This window comes from Lepidochelys kempii, chromosome 14 (genome assembly GCF_965140265.1).
Source record: "Lepidochelys kempii isolate rLepKem1 chromosome 14, rLepKem1.hap2, whole genome shotgun sequence".
NCBI classification, from domain to species: domain Eukaryota; kingdom Metazoa; phylum Chordata; order Testudines; family Cheloniidae; genus Lepidochelys; species Lepidochelys kempii.
Window position 1 is genome coordinate 28761837 of NC_133269.1, and position 18038 is coordinate 28779874.

The 18038-nt window shown below is 51.3% G+C and overlaps 1 protein-coding gene across 4 annotated transcripts; it reads left to right on the forward strand.

The window, feature by feature from the left end:
* Positions 1-3906: 3906 nt before the first annotated feature.
* Positions 3907-14218, forward strand: SH3BP5L (SH3 binding domain protein 5 like). 4 transcript variants are annotated; one of them, XM_073311787.1, is made up of 7 exons: positions 3907-4003; positions 5091-5838; positions 9551-9613; positions 10120-10248; positions 10482-10643; positions 11283-11456; positions 12167-14218. In XM_073311787.1, exons 2-7 carry the CDS (start codon positions 5635-5637, stop codon positions 12539-12541), a joined length of 1107 nt encoding a protein of 368 aa, XP_073167888.1. In that variant the 5' UTR covers positions 3907-4003; positions 5091-5634; the 3' UTR covers positions 12542-14218. The 4 variants fall into 4 exon arrangements, with proteins under 4 accessions (XP_073167888.1, XP_073167886.1, XP_073167890.1 ...); XM_073311785.1 differs by lacking the exon at positions 3907-4003 and adding an exon at positions 4139-4241; XM_073311789.1 differs by lacking the exons at positions 3907-4003; positions 11283-11456 and adding an exon at positions 4139-4241.
* Positions 14219-18038: the final 3820 nt, after the last annotated feature.

Sequence of the window (18038 nt, forward strand, 5' to 3'; positions counted from 1 at the left end):
GGCACCTTAGAGACTAACCAATTTATTAGAGCATAAGCTTTCGTGAGCTACAGCTCACTTCATCAGATGCATATCGTGGAAACTGCAGCAGACTTTATATATACACAGAGAATATGAACCAATACCTCCTCCCACCCCACTGTCCTGCTGGTAATAGCTTATCTAAAGTGATCATCAGGTGGGCCATTTCCAGCACAAATCCAGGTTTTCTCACCCTCCACCCCCCCCCCACAAATTCAAATAAATTCAAATTTGTGTGGGGGGGTGGAGGGTGAGAAAACCTGGATTTGTGCTGGAAATGGCCCACCTGATGATCACTTTAGATAAGCTATTACCAGCAGGACAGTGGGGTGGGAGGAGGTATTGGTTCATATTCTCTGTGTATATATAAAGTCTGCTGCAGTTTCCACGATATGCATCTGATGAAGTGAGCTGTAGCTCACGAAAGCTTATGCTCTAATAAATTGGTTAGTCTCTAAGGTGCCACAAGTACTCCTTTTCTTATTGTGAGTTAAGTGTTCTTTAATGGGCCATTCAACTTGAATAGTTCCTTCACAATGTGCTGGCTAAATATCTTGTGGGTGCTACCCAGAGCAAACATTTGAAATCCAGGTATAGAGGCAATACTCATCACTTCAAATCCAAAAATGATGCATGCATACAAATAGCACAGTCATATTCAGAAAATCATAACCTTTCCATAGACACCTTACTTGATATACCTTATAAGATTTGTTACAATTATATATCAGTGGTAGCAACAATGATCTACATGGTCATATTTTAATCAGATAATGTCACATCCCCTCTTCCTGCAACCTGTACAGAGCTGGCAGCCCCTAGAAAGGAAAGGGCCCATGTCCCATTCCCCACATCCCCTGAGCCAGTGGGTTCCCCAACTCAGAAAACTGAAAAACTCAGTATGTGATATACATCTAGAGGGAGTAGATAGGGACATCTTATATTTTCTCTAAGTAATGTTTCTCTCCTTGCAATGACCTGATTTCTTCTCTTTCCCCAGCCCAATTGCACACACTCCCTTTATCTATTATCTAATCTAATCTATCTATCTATCCAATCACACATTCTCTTTCTCTCTCTCCAGTAGAGGTGACTCTGAATTCTAAAACAGCCAACCCTGAGCTTGTCCTGTCCAGTGACAGGAGGAGTGTGTCTCTTGGAGACGAGCGGATGGACCTGCCCAACTACCGCGAGAGATTCGACACAGCTCCTTGCGTCCTGGCCAATGAAGGGTTCTCGTTTGGGAGGTATTACTGGGAAATGGAGGTGTGGGATGCTGGCTGCTGGGCTGTGGGGGTGGCCAGAAAGTCAGTGAAGAGGAAGGGACATCTCAGACTCACACCTAAGCATGGCTTCTGGACTGTGGAGATGCACATGGGCAAATACTGGGCTCTCAACACCTCCCTGGCCCTTGTGTACTGCAACGAGAGGCTTCACAGGGTCGAGATTTACCTGGACTACACGGAGGGTTAGGTGGTCTTTTACAATGCTGAGTCCTTGACCCATCTATACACCTTCATTGCCTCTTTCAAGGAGGAAAATTTCCCCTTCTTCTATACCAAGGACAAGAAGATCCCACTGGTCATTAATAGGTTCGAGACAGAGGGATGGATTCCTCTGACTGAACAGACGCAGCCTAGTCCAGCCCCCATCATTTGACTTGCATGTGCTTTCCATTGCCCCTGGCACAGACAGAACGTGAGCATGTTGCTTACATCCGCTTTGCAGTCAAATATTCCATTTTAATGCCATTGAAACGCTGCCTTTGGATTTTTTTCAGACTGAAAATTTGTCAACGTGAGTGGAATGAAACATTTCAATTTTTCATTTTGAAGTTTTTCATTTTAAATTTTTAAAGTCCAAATCAGGAGAAAACATTTGAATTTTATCAGATGAAACATTTTGATTGACCTAAACCATTTTTAAAAAATGCTGTTTTGCAAGAAATTTTAATTAAAAAAATTCATTCCAATTTGGACTGAAAATAAATTTTGAAATTGCAGAATTTCTAATAGAAAGGAAATTCCAGTTCTCACTCATAGAGTGCTAGACTCTTCTGGTTTCTAAGCCTTTAGGGAGTCACATTTAAAAGTAATTATGAGGAACAGAAACCTATTATTTTTCTTTTAAATGAGAGCTGAGATTTTTTGTAATCACAGGACTCTGGGAGCTGGGGCTTTAAGGAAAACAGAAGTTTTGCCATGAAATTGCGGGACTTGGCTTATGTCATAAAAATAAAGGGAAGGGTAAACCCCTTTGAAATCCCTCCTGGCCAGGGGAAAGCTCCTCTCACCTGTAAAGGGTTAAGAAGCTAAAGGTAACCTCGCTGGCACCTGACCAAAATGACCAATGAGGAGACAAGATACTTTCAAAAGCTGGGAGGAGGGAGAGAAACAAAGGGTCTGTGTCTGTCTGTTGCTGGGTCTTTGCCGGGGATAGACCAGGAATGGAGTCTTAGAACTTTTAGTAAGTAATCTAGCTAGGTATGTGTTAGATTATGATTTCTTTAAATGGCTGAGAAAAGAATTGTGCTGAATAGAATAACTATTTCTGTCTATGTATCTTTTTTGTAACTTAAGGTTTTGCCTAGAGGGGTTCTCTATGTTTTTGAATCTAATTATCCTGTAAGATATCTACCATCCTGATTTTACAGGGGGGATTTCTTTATTTCTATTTACTTCTATTTTTTATTAAAAGTCTTCTTGTAAAAAACTGAATGCTTTTTCATTGTTCTCAGATCCAAGGGTTTGGGTCTGTGGTCACCTATGCAAATTGGTGAGGCTTTTTATCCAACATTTCCCAGGAAAGGGGGTGTGCAAGTGTTGGGAGGATTGTTCATTGTTCTTAAGATCCAAGGGTCTGGGTCTATAGTCACCTAGGCAAATTGGTGAGGCTTTTTACCAAACCTTGTCCAGGAAGTGGGGTGCAAGGTTTTGGGAAGTATTTTGGGGGGAAGGATGCGTCCAAACAGCTCTTCCCCAGTAACCAGTATTAGTTTGGTGGTGGTAGCGGCCAGTCCAAGGACAACGGGTGGAATATTTTGTACCTTGGGGAAGTTTTGACCTAAGCTGGTAAAGATAAGCTTAGGAGCTTTTTCATGCAGGTCCCCACATCTGTATCCTAGAGTTCAGAGTGGGGGAGGAACCTTGACAGCTTAGAAACCAGATGATTAATAGAAAGAACTCAATTTTGTTACTCATATTTTATATAAAATTATTTTTTAAAAAATCTCTTGGTTTTAAGCCAATCTCATGATTTCAGGGGGCAGTGTGTGTGTCTTTTGACACATCGATCTTGGACACTGTGGGGTTGGTGATGCTGCCTTTCCCTCGAAACCATCACACCATGGACCAACCTGGCATTGCCACAGCAACTATGACCACTGCCTTCGTCGTCATGGCAACTGTGGCCAGTGGATGTGAAAAAAACCTCATAATAAATTAACGCCTGAAAATGAACATGGGTTTTTGGTGTGATTTGGACTCATTTGTTAATTAAAAATAAACAAATAAACACCTAATTGTTTTTACTGTTAAAAAAATAATGGTTTCTTCCAGCTAGCTCTTCCCCGAGGATAAAGATGGGACAGTCCCCGATCTCTGATTGGCTGCTGAGCCTTACGTGGTACATCATATCTCCGCCGCCAGCTTGAACGTGCGAGCAGGCAAGCCCCTGGCTTCCCTTCCAAGGAGAGAACACCGGTGCGGGTGGATCACGTGACCATACTGGTGGCGCTATGGGCGTGTCCATGTTGGAGTCTGCTACGGGCGTCGCCATATTCTCTTCCCTCGTTGTCGTCACCATCTTGCGTTACGGCAGGAGCAGAGGGCGAGGTAAACAGCTGGCACCCTAGAGGCCCCGGATGTTACTTTCTCTTCAGCTAGACCGTAAACCAAGATGGCGACGCCCACCGTGGATCCAGGATGGCGGCGTTCACGTGTGATTACTAACGCTCTCACTTTGAGCTTATTTATTTACCTCGGTGAGAACTGAGCCGAGCGATCTCTCTGAGCCTGCAGGGATGTTTCCCTCTATCCCCTCCCGGGGGCAGCTTGAGGGCAGAAACGGGGCGGGGGCTGCGCACATGGGAGCCGCCATGTTGTACGGCAGATATGCAGACGGGGAAAGAGGTGTCCCGGAAGAGCGGGTTCCGGTTCCGCTTGGCCTGGCTGGGTTGCGGGGAGGGGCTGCAGCTAGTTGCTTAGCCTGGAGAGTAAGAGGTAAATAGAGCAGGTCGCCCCTACCCCGGGGGTTGTCCGCCCCTATGCACTGAGCCGAGGCCCCTGGGGGCGGGACCAGGGCCCGGGGTACATGGGGGTGGAGGTAGCCGGGGCAGGGTGCATCGAGGGGGTTCAGGGCGCATTTCGGTGGGTGCAGTTTGCGATGTGGGAGGGCTGGGTGCATTAGGGGAGGGGTGGTTGCATGGAGTGTTCGGCTGGGTGCAGGCGTGGCAGGGAATGGGCAGCTTGCATTGGAGAGGAGGTTGATGTACTTTGTTTTGGGGTAGAGGGGTGCTGGCTGCATTGGGAGGAGGGGTGGGCGCAGAGGACATTGGAGTGGGTGCAGCTTGCATTGAGGAAGGGGCAGTGGGATCATTGCTGGGCACATAGGGGGAGGGGGGCGCTGATTGGGTGCAGGGTGCATTGGGGAGGAGGATGTGGGGTGGATGTAGAAGACATTAGGGTGGGTGCTGGCTGCATTGGGGTGAGTGCAGGGAGCATTGGGGAAGGGGCGGGGGTGTGTGCTGGGTGAATTGGGGAGGAGAAGGTGGGGTGGCTGCTGGGTGCATTGGGATCGGGGAGAGGGCGGTTGGATGAGTGCAGGGTGGCTGCAGAGTGCTTTATGGGAAGTAGCAATAGATGGGGTAAGGAGTAAATAGCATGGGATGAAGTGGGAACCTGGTGACTCTTCTGTGTCCATTTAAACGTGACAGGGTTCTCTTCTGTCTGGGGTGTGTATGTGTATCTGGTGGGGTGGGGAGTCTTGGTGCTGACAGGGGTCTGCCTTACTCTGTTGGTGTCTGGTACAGAAAGCAATGTCTGATTCACTCTCTGCCGCTTATTTTCCAGCCTCCTCTCATATCTCTGCAGATCCAGCTGGACCCCAGTTCTCCAGACTTCACGCTCTGAGCCCCCCCGGGACTGGCTCTCATCAGGGTCTCGCTGGGGCTGGCAGTGGGGGGTGGAGGCGTGTCTGGCTCTCTGCCACTGGAGATTCTTCTCCACCCCCTCGGCGAGCTCCCTTCCTGGCTTTTGGTCTCTGTCTCAGATTGCTGAGTCTCCGTGGTCCTGATTCTCTCTTCTCCGAGCTAGCCATCCTCTGACTGGGCAGCGAGAAGTGGTTCAGATGCTGGTACAAGGAGGGACATCCATCTAATACCTCCTCTCATGCCTTGTTGCTTGATGCCCCAGCCACTCTCCAAGCTCTTGCTGTAACCCAGGGCTGCCGCAACCATTCCCAATTCCCTGCCTGCTCATGGCTCGTATGTTGGTGTGACCCAGTGGATGGGCCCAGCACTAAGATGCCTGCGTCCCTGTGAAGGCTTCACCGGCGGCCTGCCTGCTGAGGAAGACCTGATACTGCCAAAGGGAGGAGTGGCGTGGGGGCCCCACAATGGAGGACTCAGACCAGCGGCTGGTTCTGGGTATGAACGTGGGGGATGGGCGCCAGACGCCTCCTGGGGAGCTGCGGACACCCACGCAGGAGGGTGAGGAGCTCAGGGCTCCTATCCCTGAGGATGTCTGCAGTGGTGATGAAACCAAGATGCCGTTGAGGGACGAGGAAGACGTGGAGGAAGAGTTGGATCCCAGGATACAGGTGAGGGCTGGCTGTACCTGGCTTTCTCTAATGCTATCAGTCACTGGTGTGGATGTGAGCTGCGAGCCAGTGGGAGCTACGCATTCCCATGGGGACCTGCTCCATAGGGGATGTCACAGCCCCAGCTGCAGAGCCTGGATGTTTAGCTTGAGCTGTGGAGACTCTTGCTTTTAGCACTGGTTCAATTCCTGGTGTTGGTTAAAACGGCCCCCCGTCACCAGGGTCTACATTTGTACATACATCAGAGGGGCAAAGGCGTGTGTAGTCCCTATTGCAGAAGGCAGTAACCTGTCCTTGTGTGGTAAACTGGTGTAACCTCCTGTGTGGAGACTTGTAATCCAGTTCATAACAATTTATCTTAATCTGATTCATAGAATCATAGAATATCAGGGTTAGAAGGGACCTCAGGAGGTCATCTAATCCAACCCCCTGCTCAAAGCAGGACCAATCCCCAGTTAAATCATCCCAGCCAGGGCTTTGTCAAGCCTGACCTTAAAAACTTCTAAGGAAGGAGATTCTACCACCTCCCTAGGTAATGCATTCCAGTGTTTCACCACCCTCCTAGTGAAGAAGTTTTTCCTAATATCCAACCTAAACCTCCCCCACTGCAACTTGAGACCACTACTCCTTGTCCTGTCCTCTTCTACACTGAGAATAGTCTAGAACCATCCTCTCTGGAACCACCTCTCAGGTAATTGAAAGCAGCTATCCAATCCCCTCTTTCTTCTCTTCTGCAGACTAAACAATCCCAGTTCCCTCAGCCTCTCCTCATAAGTCATGTGTTCCAGACCCTTAATCATTTTTGTTGCCCTTTGCTGGACTCTCTCCAATTTATCCACATCCTTCTTGTAGTGCGGGGCCCAAAACTGGACACAGTACTCCAGATGAGGCCTCACCAATGTCGAATAGAGGGGGGCGATCACGTCCCTCGATCTGCTCGCTATGCCCCTACTTATACATCCCAAAATGCCATTGGCCTTCTTGGCAACAAGGGCACACTGCTGACTCATATCCAGCTTCTCGTCCACTGTCACCCCTAGGTCCTTTTCCGCAGAACTGCTGCCTAGCCATTCGGTCCCTAGTCTGTAGCTGTGCATTGGGTTCTTCCGTCCTAAGTGCAGGACCCTGCACTTATCCTTATTGAACCTCATCAGATTTCTTTTGGCCCAGTCCTCTAATTTGTGTAGGTCCCTCTGTATCCTATTCCTGCCCTCCAGCATATCAACCACTCCTCCCAGTTTAGTATCACCCGCAAATTTGCTGAGAGTGCAATCCACACCATCCTCCAGATCATTTATGAAGATATTGAACAAAACCGGCCCCAGGACCAACCCCTGGGGCACTCCACTTGACACCGGCTGCCAACTAGACATGGAGCCATTGATCACTACCCGTTGAGCCCGACAATCTAGCCAACTTTCTACCCACCTTTTGGTGCATTCATCCAGCCTGTACTTCTTTAACTTGCTGACAAGAATACTGTGGGAGACCGTGTCAAAAGCTTTGCTAAAGTCAAGAAACAATACATCCACTGCTTTCCCTTCATCCACAGAACCAGTAATCTCATCATAGAAGGCGATTTAGATTAGTCAGGCATGACCTTCCCTTGGTGAATCCATGCTGACTGTTCCTGATCACTTTCCTCTCATGTAAGTGCTTCAGGATTGATTCCTTGAGGACCTGCTCCATGATGTTTCCGGGGACTGAAAAAAGCCCTCTTCACTGAGGGCTTGTCTACAAGGAGAGATTGACCAGTAGAGCTATAGTGGAATAATTATCATGCTGTAGCTATGCCGGTATCACTCCCTGCATGGATACGCTATTCTGGTATAAAAATGACTTTCTTCTGGAAGTTCGAGGGGGAAAAAAGGTGGGTGAGGTAATATCTTTTATTGGACCAACCGAGCTTTCAAATTACATGCAGGTTTTCAGGTTGGGGAAAGGTACTCTGAGTGCCACTGCGAAATACAAGGTTGAAGGGATAGTTTAGTGTAAGTAGTTAGCACATATTCTAAGGGGCCATTCAAGGTGAAGTGGCCTGTTAACACAGAATAACAGAAGTTGTCCAATAAAAGATATTACCTCACGCCCCTTAACTCTCTACAACAATGCTCATCCCAGAATAATTACTTGCAAGTAAACAGTCACTTTTATTCTGGACTGGCATATCCTCTCGTGGGGGTACACGGGTGTAGCTATTACAGGATAATAGTATGCTGGACAGTTTCCCTATGTAGACAAGCCCTGAATTAAATTAAACTGATTTCTAAAACATCTTTGAATTGGATTAAGGCTTTGTCTAGATCAGGATTTAAAAGTGTCCTTTGATCCTGTTATCTCACTTGATCTAATTAACACCTCCTGGGATTCCAAGACAAAGCAGCTGTAACTGCAGCTTATGCTAAACTGGTCAAATTAAAAGCCTTCCTAGGATCCTGGTAATGTAGGGCTGGAAGGGACCTCGCAATAGCCTGTAGTCCAGCCCTTGTTGTCTGTCCACAGCTTAGAGTAGGGACTGTCTTTCTTTGTGATAGTACAGTGCAGCCCCTAGGGGCTACCGTAATGTATGTGACTCAGGTCATGATCAGAGATCCAGGATCCTTGGTGCAGGGTCCCATCCTGCCGCCTCAGGGAACAGCAGAGCTCAGGTGCCATTAGACAACTCTGATCATCAATAGATCTCAGAGCTCATTAGGTCTCTGGTCCAGGCCCTTGCTGTCTCGCATCTCGATTGCTGCAGCATCTTCCTCCCTGGCCAGGACCGGTCCCATCTTCTTACCCCACTTACGTGTGTTCAGAACGCTGCTGCTGCAAAGATCATTTTCCTGTGGGACCCCCCCCCCCCACCTCTCTGCGAGCTCCCCATTGGCTCCCCTTCGCATCTCACACACAAACTGCTTATCTTAAGGCTCTTCATGGCCCTATCTATCATCCCCCCTGTGCTATTGAGATGTGGAGCCCAGCCTCCACTCTGCTAGTGACACCAGCCTTCATCACCCACTTGGTAGATTTTCCCAGCAGCACCTCCCTGCTGCCTGCCATGTCACCCCTGTCTGGAGGAGGGGGAGCAGCAGCTCCCATAAACACCCACCAAGCCACCTAAGTGCCTCCTTTGCCGCGATACCTACATGACTCTCGACGTTGGGTAGGAGCTGTGGCTGCTGCTTATCGCTCTGATCAGACGTGACTCATTGTTCCTTTGCGCTCCCCATCCATCTGTCTCAGCCTGTTGTCTCTTGCACATCTATGTTACTGCAGGTGTTGTACATGGTGCCTAGCACGATGCGGCCATGACCATAATACTTGTTGTGCCATCAGAGAGCCTGAGTCCCTGGCACAAAGCCCTGTCCTGTCTCCTCAGAAGAGGTACACACAATGATCCCCACCTCTCCTCTAGTACTTCTCCCCAGCAGAGCCAAGTGTTCTACAGATTTATCAGCATTTCACAGATGGGGAGATGAGGCAGAGAGGGGCAAAGCGACTTACCCAAGGTCACCCAGCAGGCCAGCGGCACAGCCTGGTATATGCTCTGTGCACTAGGCCACACTGTGTTTGTGGTGCCATCCCCCGCAGCTGTGCCGGGAGTGGAAGGGGTGCAAGGAGGGGCTCTCGCAGGCTGGGAGGGGGGCCTGTCGGGGTGGTGCTGTCCTGCTGAGCTGGGCGTAGCATTGGGGCAGGTACCTGAGCCTCCTGCTCTGCTTCCCCCTTGCAGGAGGAGCTGGAGCATCTCAACCAGGCCAACGAGGAGATCAACCGGGTGGAGCTGCAGCTGGATGTGAGTAAGCGCTGGGCTCCCTGTGGGGCCGGCCGCCTTGCCTCAGACTGAGCACGACCCTGCCACGACCACCCTTATGTTACAGCCCTGTCCAGGCCATGGAGATCCCCGGCAGCTCCCACCGATTGTCTCCGTGCTGGGCCAGCGAGCCTGGCTGTTACCTTGTGGTGGTCGCGGCTCTTACTGGGCATTCAGTGACCCTTGGAGCTGCTTCTGTAGCCCCTGTGCTGCCCTGTGAAGCCAAGCAGAGTTGGGCTGGGTTAGCACTTGGAAGGGGGCAGGGGTGCTCTCTGGTAGTCAGTGTCCCAGTGTGGGGCCTGTGCTGAAGGGAGTGGGTTGGGGCTCAGCAGGGGCCACTCTCCCTTGGTGGTCAGTGCTGGCCCCAGTTCCCCATTGCAACATTAGGGGACGCTGTGCTGCAGGGAGCAGTGCAAGGGTCAACAGGGAGTACTCTCCCCTGGCGGTCAGTGGTGGCCCCAATGCTTCTGCTCTCCTCCCCACTGCAGGAAGCCAGGACTACTTACCGCAGGATCCTCTCTGAATCCGCCAGGAAGCTCAACACCCAGGGCTCCCAGCTGGGGAACTGCATTGAGAAAGCGCGTCCATACTACGAGGCCCGTCGCCTGGCCAAGGAGGTGTGAATGCTCTCCTCTGCCCTGCCTGGCGTGGCCACCTCCCTGGCACATGCCAAAATCAGACTCCTGGGTTCTATCCTGGCCCTGGGGAGTGAGTGGGGTCTAGTGGGTTAGAGCAGGGGGGTGGGAGTCGGGACACCAGAGTTCTATCCCTGCTCTGGGAGAGGAGAGAGGGCAGGAGTCCCTTGCCCTACTCTCTCTCTCCGTGTGACTTTCCTCTCCCCTCCATGCAGGCCCAGCAGGAGACGCAGAAGGCAGCGCTGCGGTACGAACGAGCGGTCAGCATGCACAATGCTGCCCGCGAGATGGTCTTTGTGGCAGAGCAGGGCGTCATGGCCGACAAGAACCGTCTCGACCCTACCTGGCAGGAGATGCTCAACCATGCCACCTGTAAGGTGAGATGTGGGTGTGGGGCCGGAGGTTGTACCACCCATGTAGGGGGGAACCACACCACTTGCAAGGTGAGACATGGGGGAGAGAGGGGGCTGTACCAACCACATGGGAGGGAACCATGCCATTGGGAAAGTCAGACATGGGGACTTGGCCAGAGAGCCATACCAATCATGGGGTACAGGGGAATTATACCAACCACATGGAGGTGCTGACAATGCTACCTGCTAGGGGAGAGCTGGGGGACCACATTGGCTGGGCACAACGGGAGGAGGACTTTGCCATCTGCCTGGTGAGAGCTGGGAGCATGGACATGGTGGAGGCAATAACCAAATGATCACACCATCTGCCAGAGGAGGGGTAGGGGTGCCACAAGGACCATACCAATTGCACAGAGAAGGGGGGGTGGTAGGTTGCACCCCCCTGGCGGGTGACAGCCTGAGTCCCTGTCAGGGAAGGATGGATGGGGAGGGGTGATGGAGCTGGATGGGGAGGGGTGATGGAGCTGGATGCGGTGTGCGTGGGAGGATGGGGAGTGGATGGAGGAGACTGAGATCTGCAAGGCTCTGTGTGTATGTGAGGGCACAGGCTGGGTGGGAACAGGGACCTGCTCTGAGCTGTATGTCATCCTGCTCCGGCTGCAGGTGAATGAGGCGGAGGAGGAGCGGCTGCACAGTGAGCGGGAGCACCAGCGTGTCACCCGGCTCTGCCAGCAGGCCGAAGCCAAGGTGCAGAGCCTGCAGAAATCCCTCAAGCGCGTCATCGTAAAGAGCAAGCCCTACTTCGAGCTAAAGGCCCAGTTCAACCAGATCCTCGAGGTGAGGCGTTACAGCCCCACTGAGATCCTGGGGGGCCGGGGCACACATCCGCCCCCGCTGAGATCCCAGCATCCCTGTGGGTGGATGAGCAGGTATATGCCTGCTTGCCCCTGCTGAGATCCCAGCATCCCAGGGGGGGCACACACGCATGCCCCCACTGAGATCCTGGCATCCTCAGGGGGGCCAGGGCACGTGCACGCCCCGCCCCCGCTAACATCCTGGTGTCAGTGATTTTGAGGGCTGGGTGTGTGCGCGGCTGGGGTGGGACATACCCACCCCTCTGAGATCCCACAATGCCCTGAGTGACGTGTTGCTGCTCCCTACCCAGGAAGGGATGGATTTTCTCATGGGTGCTCCCCTCCCATGGCTGTGGGGCCTGAGGCAGGGGAGCAGGGAGAGATGTGAGGCTGTGATTGGGTTTAGAGAGGAGTGGGATGCGTGTGTGTTTGTCTGTGCGCACACGTGTGGATACCTGCAAGGAAGAGTGGGGGTGGGGCTGAGCATGCAGGGGGTGGACTGAATTTATAGGATGGAGAGAGGGGGGGTGTCTTTCTATCCTGGGTTTGGCTCCTCCTCTCCATCCCCCCCTCCCCCCCGGAGCACAAGGCCAAGGTGATGGGACTGGAGTGGTGGGGTGGGCGGGAAGGGTTTGGGCACATTGTGTGGTGGCAGAGGGAGCTGTCGGACCCCTGATGTCCTCCAACCCCCAGGAGCACAAGGCCAAGGTGACGGGGCTGGAGCAGCGGGTCTCCCAAGCCAAAATGCGCTACTCGGTGGCGCTCCGTAACCTGGAGCAGATCAGTGAGCAGATCCACGCCCGGCGGTTGCAGCGCCTCATCCAACGCCGGGCCTCGCCGGTAGGGGCGGAGGCGGGGGCCGGGCTAGGCGCCGAGTGCCCCCCCACGGACACGCTCTCCATGCTCAGCCTGCAGACCATCGCCTCCGACCTGCAGAAGTTCGACTCGGTGGAGCATCTGCTGGGGCTGTCGGACGCCGCCAGTCTCAACAGTGATGAGCTGGAGGAGCAGGAGCGGCGTCGGGGCGGGCAGAGCCAGTTCAAGCACCACCGCAGCGTCAGCCTCTAACCCACCTTCCTGGCCCTTCCCCTTGGCAAGCCCAGCCGGAAGGGGCTGTGCCGTGGTGAGGAGGGAGTGCGGTGGCTGGATGCTGCGGCACTAAGGCGGAGCAGCCTTTCCCGGGGTCCGCGAAGCACCGCTGCTTCCTAAGGGGGGCCCAAAGACACTGCACCTCCTGGGGACGTTGCTCATTCTCTCCTCCCCCCCCGGCCCCCCGCACTTCCATGAGTGCCCTCTGACACTACACCTCCCAGAGGGCATTGCTCATCCCCTCCCCCCCAGGTGAGTGACCCCTGGCACTGCACTGGGTGACCTCTGGCACTACGCTTCCCAGGGGGCATTGCTCATCCCCTCCCCCCCAGGTGAGTGACACTGTGCTGGGTGACCCCTGACACTGCACTTCCATGTGGGCGTTGCTATACTGACACAAGTAGCATGGAGGCTGCTGATTCCAGCCAGCAGGGCTGTCTGGGTACCCTGGGGCAGGGCTCCATGCTGGAGGCAGGAGCAGACATGGCCCTTTGCTGGAGCAGTGTCACCTGCAGACCCCGCTTCCAGCATGCACTGATCAGAGCACCCAGTTCCCTTGAGCGCAGTGTGCTGGCAGCTGGGGTCTCCCCAGAGCAAAGACAACAGCACACTATTCGTGGTCTGCTGCCTTCACCGACCTGGTCTCCGGCACTGCTACATGTCCTGGGGACGGGGAGCAAAACTAGCTGCTGTCTGACAGACTACATTCCTGGTGGGGGCATAGGCCCTGGCCTGGGGCTACTGCATGTGTACATCCTGGGGGACAGGGCGGGAGCTATGGAACAAGGGCCCTATGGTGTCAGCTCTCTGATAGCTACAGCCTAGTTCTTGTCCCCAAGCACCGGCTGGTGAGGGCTGCTGCTGAGACATAAAGATGGCCTGGAGCCAATGCCCTCTCCTAGTGTAAACACAGACTGGGTCAGTCCCCTCTGCCTATCCTGTGGAGCCTGCAACGCTCACTGGGTGGGTTGCTCACTCACCTCCTGCAATGTAACAGGGATGCTCCTGTGAGAATTTGGGTGCTTGTGCCTGGGGTTCATATCCCAGTGGCAGAGGTTATAGGAGCAGCCAGTGCAAACTTTATAGCCTTCCCCGCTGCTCAAAGGTGGCTGGGCTCAGAGATGCCTGGAGTCTGCCCTATGAGCAGAACACCTTCACCCGAAAGATGGCAAGGAGCTGATTCCTTCCCCCACTAGCAGGTAGCACCAGATGGTTCACCCTGGGCAGCTCCTTGTACTCTTACCTAGCCTGGTTCCTCCAGATTTCCTAGGTCAAATCCCACTCAACTCTTCCTTTATATTGAGACAAGTAAGTGTCAAAGCTGCGTGGAAAGTAATTTGCACTAGTTGGTGTGGGGATGGGGGGCCTTGGTGTCTGTTGGGAGGGGGAGTTCCTTGTGCATATCCTCTGTCCTGTAGCCCACTCTGGGCTCATCTGTACCCCCTGTGGTCTCCCAGGAGCTGGGGCTGCCTCCTCTCTTGTGATGGGTGCCCCTTTTCGGGGGGAGGCTGTTGCTGCTGCTGTGCCCTGGTGTGGCTTCACTCTGCTGTGGCTGTGGTGATAACTCTGCCAGTTTGAGGCAGCCCAGTGGATCTGTATGAGTGAGTGGCTGTGCTGTGTATTTTATTTAAAGTAAAGATGCCCTGTGGAGACTTGTGTGTGTGTCTCTGTCTCATGATTCAGTGTAATCCTGGATTGTCCACACTGCAGACACACAATATTGCAGCCAGTTCCCAGGACTCTCATCTGATCTGGGTACAACACAGGGATTAGCTGTGTGCATGCAGTGGTTGCTTTTTGTAACTACTCGGCACTGTTTCAGCCTTGGAGCTTCATATTCACTGTACAAATCTGCAAAGATTAACTCCACTAGCTGGCAGGAGGAGTTGGCTGTTATCCACTAGAGGGGGATATTGGACAGTTTGCCAGGGTGTTACAATTTCACAGTACAGTCTGGTCAGCTGTATTTTTTTTTCACTGCACTGCCAATTTGTGTGTAGTGGGGAAATCTTTACAGCCATCCCAAAGTGCCTCAGCAGACTAAGGGTTTATCTACACTGGAAAATTTTCACTTACACTGATATAACTCCCTTCATGGGCACTCCTGTTCCAGAATGAGTGGCTTTTTAAAGCTTAGCTTAAACTACTTTACTTTGAAAGTAACAAGCTTAAAATGGAAAAAGGTCACTCTTAGTAAGAATAAGTGTCCATGTGGGGAGATACACTGGTGCAATTATAGTGGTTTAAATTCACTTCTGTCATACCATGGAAGAAGCTTCCTGTGTAAACAGGAGATTAACTATAAAGATAAATTTTAAGTGATTATAAGTCAAAACACAAGAAGTCAGACTTGGTCAAATGAAATAAAAGGAAAATGCATTCTAAGCTGCTCTTAACACTTTCAGTGCCCTTACAACCTTAGATGCTTCTCACCACAGGCTGGCTGGTTGCCCTTCAGCCAGGCTCTCCTCTTTGATCAGCACTTCAGTTGCTTGGTGGTGATGTCTGTAGATGGAGGTGGAAGAGAGAGAGCATTGCAAATGTGTCTCTATTTTCTCATGTCCTTTCTTCCCTCTTGACTTTGTCCCCCAACCTTCAGAGTAAAGTGAGCATTACCTCATCGCAGTTCCAAAGTGACCAAAGGAAGGGGGGTGACTCCCTCGAAGGTCTAACAAATTTGTTTGTTGCTGTCTAAGCCACCGTCTATTGTTCCTGTGAAGCTGGGCTGAGTTTGTCCCATCCATGCCCTGATGAGGTGTGAACTGCCTCTCTGTTCTTGGAGAGTTTTTGCATGGGCTCGCTTTAAGCCATGAGGATAAATTTTCGGCCCCATAACTACATACATGAAATTATAACCTATAACCTTACTGTAACAATTACTATAACAACCATGCTCAGTGCATCATGAGCCTTCTGAAGACACCCAACATGACAAACTTTGCATTGGATACCACACAATCATTTTATAAAGATGAATGTGGGGGTGTAGGGTGTTCCTCCAAGGTGTACAGAGCATCACACCGCCCCTCTTAGTTTACTCCAAGAGGCTTAGTCACTGACTAGCTCAAAGGCAGTTTGTGGTATAGTTCTCTTGGCATCCAGCCATTAAGGCCATAAGGCAGTGTGCCTCAGTTTCCCCATTCACACAGCAAACCAGGTTTTTTTATGGCTTCTCTGCTGTGATAAGCTTTAAACCTGTTTACAGGTATTAATTTAAAAGTAGCATTACCATAAGGTTTAACATCTGTCAAAATTCTTATCCCCCAAACTTAACATTAATACCAAAATTTTTATCACAGATGGGTGTTTACAAGAATATTTATGATACCACACCTTCTGTTCTGATCGTGTAGTTTGAGGTTAGTTTGTTCATTGCCAATGGCGTCCTTTGAGACTCTTTCATGTAATCAGTCACTGGCTTTTCTTTCCCTCCAGTGTGTGGGCTCTTAATTTAATCATGTTTCTGGCATTTTGATGTCTCAGAGTCTGGCAAGATAAGGGTCCAGGAGGATCCTGCACATTGGCTGGCCCTTTGGGGAACAGTCTCCCAACCCCAGGGCTGTACATATGTAGAAAATCCAGCTCCCCTTTTGGGGTTACCCTGTGTGTCCCCCTCCCAGCACTGAGTCCTTCCCTGCCCCCTAGAGGGCTGTGAGCTGGGCGAGGGGTGCTTACCCTTTGATCAGATGCACCTTTTCCCAGCAGCTTTCCCATAACTGCTGTCTGTGTCTCACCAGCCTGGGGGAAAACACCCCCTTCTCTGTCAGTTGGGTCATTTGTATTCTGGCAAACTACCACCTGGCAATTTCCTGGTCCAAACTCCTCTGTTATCACAGGCATTAGAGCTGCATCTTGATTTAAAGAGAGACAGTTACTTTCCAAAAACTTATCAGAAATAGCATCCTGAAAAATTGGGACCTGGAATGGGGTACCATCTGCCACCCCTTTCTCTGTCCCTGAGAAGTCAGCGGTGTGACGGCTCCCCTCCAGGAGGTCAGTGACACAGTCCTTCTCAAAACCTGGGTCACAGCCTGAGTGTCTGGGTGCACAGATGCTGACCCAGCCATCCTCCTAGTGTCCTGGGCATCCTGCCCCAAGTGACTAGTGAGGAGACATTCCTGTACCCCCACTATTCCTTCCCCAGTTTCCTCTGGGCTTCTTGCTCAGACACATTTCTCTGTGCCCCCTAGGAAGGGTTCTGTCCTGTGACTCTGTAACACAGGGAAGCAGAGTGCTTCCAAGTATGGGGGGGCTGAGACTAGCTCCTTTCCAGCAGAAGGCAATATGCCCTCTGGCGCAGGGGCAGGAGAGGTGTTGTCAGGGATTAAGGAAACTGTCCCAGTTGTTAGCTGGCAGAGTTCTGCAGAAGAACCAAAGACAGAAGGAAGGAATAGTGGGGGTACCGGAATCCTCACCCACCTCAGCATTTTCTGAGATCCCCTGCCCCTTCTCTGGACTCTCCTCTGGGACACATTGCTCTATGCTCCCTAGAGCCATGTGACGGGGAACCGTGTTGGATCACAGAAAACCGCTTGAGAACTGCCAACTGATTTCATAGATGTGTTGAGACTACTTCTGCCCCTGCTTTCCCTGCCAGACTGGGACTTCAGTGCCCTGCCTGGTTTGAGCCAGACACACTAGCTGGCTGCAAACCCAGAACCAGGTCTGAACCACATCCCCTAACAGCTGCAGGCTTAACTGAAAGCAATTTAAGAAGTGTTCCTGTCTTTAACACTCAGATGCCCAACTCCCAATGGGGTCCAAACCCCAAATAAATCCATTTTACCCTCTATAAAGTATATACAGATTAAACTCAAATTGTTCACCCACTATAACACTGACAGAAAGATATGCACAGCTATTTGCCCCCCCCCCCCCGGTATTAATACATACTCTGGGTTAATGAGTAAAAAGTGATTTTATTAAATATAAAAAGTAGGATTTAAGTAGTTCCAAGTAATGACAAACAGAACAAAGTGAATTACCAAGCAAAATAAATTAAAACATGCAAACCTATGTCTAATACAGTAAGATGCTGAATACAGATAAAATCTCACCCTCAGAGATGTTCCAATAAGCTTCTTTTACAGACTAGTCTCCTTCTAGTATGGGTCCAGCAATCACTCACACCCCCAGTAGTTATTATCCTTTGTCCCAGTTTCTTTCAGGTATCCTTTGGGGTGGAGAGGCTATCTCTTGAGCCAGCTGAAGACAAAATGGAGGGATCTCCCTGGGGTTTAAATAGACTCTCTCTTGTGGGTGGAGACCCCCCCTCCTCTCTCCTGTGCAAAGTCCAGCACCAAGATGGAGTTTTGGAGTCACATGGGCAAGTCACATGTCCATGCATGACTCAGTTTTTACATGCAGTAGCCATTGCCCACATGCTATCTTGAATGTCTCCAGGAAGACTTCTTATGTGGATTGGAGTCTTCCAAGATCCATTGTTTGTTAAGTGTTTCTTGATTGGGCACTTAAG